General features: G+C 35.7%; 1 protein-coding gene across 1 annotated transcript; it reads right to left on the reverse strand.

Moving 5' to 3' along the window:
- Positions 1 to 1,138: 1,138 nt before the first annotated feature.
- LOC128215840 (lipase ZK262.3-like) lies at positions 1,139 to 2,419 on the reverse strand. Its single transcript, XM_052922451.1, has one exon. The coding sequence runs from the start codon at positions 2,402 to 2,404 to the stop codon at positions 1,397 to 1,399; it is 1,008 nt and encodes a 335-aa protein (XP_052778411.1). The 5' UTR covers positions 2,405 to 2,419; the 3' UTR covers positions 1,139 to 1,396.
- Positions 2,420 to 4,952: the final 2,533 nt, after the last annotated feature.

A 4,952-nucleotide genomic window follows, 5' to 3' on the forward strand; every position in this document is an offset into this window, starting at 1 on the left:
TTTATATACTCTAAAACATAAATAATCCCCATAATGCATTCTAAAAAAATATACTAAATATACGGTTTGACTATTTTCAGGTATACCATATACTGTCAGTATTAAATGACACCACAAATATGTTTTGAGAATGCATTATCATATGTTTAAGAATTTTGCTGGATGGAGTGCTATGATAAAATGGTTGTAGTAGGGCCCTAAATTGCATTACTATCATCAAGCGACTCCATGATATTAAATTCCTCCATGATCACAAAGTACTTAATTTTGGTACCAACATGACGTGCAGGTTTCTACCAGAATAATAAGCTAGCACTCTTTTCCTAAAAGTTTTTTCAGCATTTCTCGGTCGGTCGCATGGCTGGAGAAGGTTATGTGTACAATTGACCCATGCTTCTTATTGATCCTAAGGTACACGAGGGTTATGTAGAAACATACAAACAAAAGTAGAGTACTTGTTTAATTTGTGCATCATAAGAGTTCGTTTTCACTTCGTTCATAGCTCTCAGACCAAGAGATCATTCTAGAGACCGAATCGTTCGTTCCGAAAGGCTTGACGGGTCAAAACCGCCGTCCAAATACCAGGTTGCTGGGGGGGGGAGTATGTGGCCAAAATCTCACACTTGTTTAAACATTTATTAATAATTGCAAATTTAAGCCTCATCAGAGCCAGCATTAACTTTAAAACAATAAATATAATAATAAAGTAAAATTAGCATATACGAGAGTACTCAACAACCGGCTACATACACTACATGCTATTAATCAAGCGGGAGCTTAAGTGCTAATTCTTAATAAGTACGATGTAGTCATTCAAATACAGCCATCTGACATAGATCGCCTTACCAAATTCAAGGTTTAAAATTATGTCTTGATATAGTCTTATAATTAATGCATCATTCTGCAAACCGGAAGAAAAAAAACTGAAAATTGAAATTTGAAAACAGGATAAACAAAACAATACAAAATAAATGCTGTCAATTATTTTTTTAAAGACATGATTTATGTTTCGTCGATGTTGATTGTACTATAAGTGCGTGCTTAGTTCGTCATGCCGTAAATTTTCAATACATATATTGCTATATACGCACTTAAATCGTAGTTCAAAACATTAGTGCACCAGAATTGTAACGGCTAAACACAAACTGAATATTAGATGAGTGTTTTGATTGATACAGCATGATGATACGGATGTAGCCTTTGACATGCTGTTTCCTGAACGTATTGCCTTTGGAGACTTGTATAAATTCGCTAGATCGATTATTTCGCATTTTTCTGCCGACAATAGCGACCACATACGAGAATGGCCAGATGATGTTGCAGCTGATCTTCTTTCCCCTGTAAATTCATCGCAGTAAGTACCGACAGGAATTTGAAAATAATATTCATGGTCTTTTTAAGTGATTATATCATCACCGTCACTGCAATAGTCGTCTTCATTGTTTTCGCAGACTCTGTAATAGCTGTTTACACCCATATAATCAGACGGATAATACACTTCTGTTTTGGCGTGAAAAGGACCATCGGGTATTTTGCACCCATAACCAAGACTGCAAGTAGGAAGATGAACTACTGGGTCTCGATGGTGGACTACACGCCAGCTGTTATTAAGAAGAATGTCATGTCGAAGAGCGAACTCTTTATCACCAACTCGAGGCATTCCAAACGTGTACAGTGACAGTTTCTGAGCCCGTACAATGTTTTCGTAAACCAGAGACGTAGCTGTTATAGAAGCTATAGCGCCACCCAAAGAATGTCCTGAAATAACAACCTCATAGTCCGGATAGGATTCCAACAGTTCAAGTACGCTTTGTTTTGCACATGGGTATAGTTTGTTGTACGCATTCAAAAAGAACTCCTCAACTTTCCCACCACCGATGTAATTAACTTTGGGAATAATTAATACTGAAAGGAACTCATCTAAAAGTTGCTGTCCTTGATTTGTTCCCCGGAAAGACATACTAATAATCTTTTCCTTTTCGGACACAGTCATAAAAGCGTAACACTCTTTGTAATCAAAAAAGGGAATGTCATCACAGCGCATTGCAACAGCTTTTACTAATCTAAAGCCACCTTCGCGATAAATTGCATCAATGCATTTTTGTGGATCGTCCGAATATGCCACTGCAGACAATAATGTATTTGCGAAAGCTCTACTAACATTATACACTCCATATGTTTTCTGATAGCAATTGTTGGGCAATATTATGTTTTGATCTTTTCTGCACGAATTAACTAAAGATCCAAATGCGTGGCATGCATTATCAAGCGGACACCAGCGACATGGGTCTCCATCCCAAGATTCCGTTCTTGTGCAAGAGACACAATCCATTTCACTGTCGCAATCGGGTGAACATCGTATCACGTGAAAGAAAAGCAGCAAAAATACAAGCGCACGAATCATTTTTAGTAGCAATAACTGAACGATTTTAAAATTTCCCAATAAAAATATGGCACGTAACGACTGTCGCAAATAGTTTGTGGCTGGATAAAGAACACAAAATCACGTTAGTTATCTTCGATAAAGCAAGAAGCAAATGTATCAGTACGTCTTGTTAGATTGCGTTATCATTAATAAAGCATTATCGCTTTTCAACAGATAATTATATGCTCACTTTATTAATTATGGTACACGTGTCATGTTATCATGACATTCTTAATGGAAATTCAAATATTTATCGGTTTACCTTCTTCGTAATTAATACTAGTTGACTTAATAGGTAGTGTTACCAAGCATTTTATGGAGTTAATTTAACCACCAGACGTACAACTTGTTAACAGTTTTAAAAACACATATCTATACACTCCGATTTCGGTTAGTATCGCTCAGATGTTCTGTAGCCCCTAGTTGGTGTAGATATGTTTGCGCAATCATGCATATCTTGAAATATTTACTATCAATTTATTACCGGATTTTTTTTCCATTTTGTCATTCGAAAGTTCTTTTCAAAACATTTGTACATTTGTAAACTAATTATTCACTTATCTCAACATACAACAACACAAACAGTTTAGGAATTGGCAAAGTATTTGGGACATTTTCACAGGAAAAGGTAGTATTCGGATGTTGGAAGATTGGTTATAGCGTCTTAGCACATCAGGATCGTAACCTAGGCCAAACGTGGCCACGTCCGCAATATCTTTAACGACTGGTTTCTTAGAAAAACATCATGAAACAACTGCAACGAAACTAAACATACGTAAAATCTTAATCATAAAAGTATCAAATACGTATCTAACTTATGTTAGGCAATCAAACAGTGGAATTCTTTAAATAAAAATGCATATTAAAAGAACACCTGTTTCAGCAAAATTACCCTTAAAATATGGATGGGATGGGCGGGAAATATGATCAAATGATTACTATTCTTTCAGACATTACAAAATAACTTCTTATTTCACCAAATACAAAACCTTAAGCGACGAAAATAGAATAGTTTTCCCAATATACCCAACAAAAACACGAGGAAATCATGTTCCCGCCAACCTAATCCACCTAAATACTGAAGTACTACTGAAGTACTACTGTACTTAAACCAATCTCCTGAAAACAATAAAGTTTATATTTTTCACAACGTGAATAATTGTATTCATTATAATTAATAAATATAAAAGACGGGCTATCAATCGTTTTTTAAATGAAATCATATTGGACTCTTAACGTTACTTATTCATACATGTAATATATAACATTGTGTGTATACCATGTGGTACTTAACTGCTACGTAGGAAGACAAGTGTTTGCTTTAAACAAATATAGCTTTACTATTTCTTCAACATTTTAAATCAAATTTAAAAACATGACGCAGTCTACGCTGCTAACAAAGCCTTGTGCCATAGTTTGATTGAGCGTGCAGTTCTGATTAAACTCATATGTTATTTGTTATTTCTTATCAACGATTAATGTTGACAATCCTGTTTTCCCAAACCGCCACCTGATGACGCATTGTTAAAACATTAGTTCGGAAACACACTTGTCGAAGTGTTTGAGGAAACTTATCACATATTCAAACTCCAGTATTAAAAAGCGGGGCTCGACTGGCGACATGACTGCACTTTGTTGTATTTAAAATGGTAAAGAAAAAGAAAAAGTTATCTTTGTTTTAAATCCCATTTTTAGCAAAATGATGCCTTCCTACGTCCCATATATGACTTATTTGTGCACGTGGTATACACACACTGTATAACCGGTTGTACGGTTAGCACAGTGGTTAGCGCACTTGTTCATAACAAAGACTTCGATTCCAGGCATGTGCGCATTTGAGCATACTTAGTGGTCATCAAGTCGGACATCCAGTTGTTAGTGTCACGATCTCTTTTCTTTATAAACATGTAGTTAGATTTAAGGAACTTTTAATAAAGATAATAGCATCTGATCTTCTCATGAACAGTACCATTATCTCCAAAAATGTCGATAACATTATTATCAGCTTACGGTATATTACTTGCTCCGGTAGACCACGCGGAAAATTAGCAAGTGCTATTAGAAAACCGTATTCTCCGGTATTGTACTCACAAGGTTAATCGCGACACTTCATGTTTATGCTGCGTTGTTTTTTTTGATAATAATTTTCTAAAACGCTTTATATTAAATATAATATTTAATATAATGTCTGTTTGTATACGTTATATATACTATATTCGCAGTTATGCGACATTCCCCACCAACACATACCTCACAACGGCAACGTGCAATAGTAGCAATACACTGCATTTTAATGGGTCGTGTCTACACTAATTTTTACACTCCAGTTTCAATATTGTCCATTTACACACTCTGTCAGCTGAAATGATTTCAGCTGACAATCTGCATGGGGGCTTTTCATGGGTTTCATCCAAATATGTCCTATGGCTACTTGTTCTGACAGTACTTCCGTTGCTACACTCAAGTGGATAACACATATTCAGCGGCCTCCCAATCACTGTCTTGGAAGACAACATCACTTTAGCTG

This window comes from Mya arenaria, chromosome 14 (genome assembly GCF_026914265.1).
Source record: "Mya arenaria isolate MELC-2E11 chromosome 14, ASM2691426v1".
In the NCBI taxonomy this organism is placed as follows: Eukaryota; Metazoa; Mollusca; class Bivalvia; order Myida; family Myidae; genus Mya; species Mya arenaria.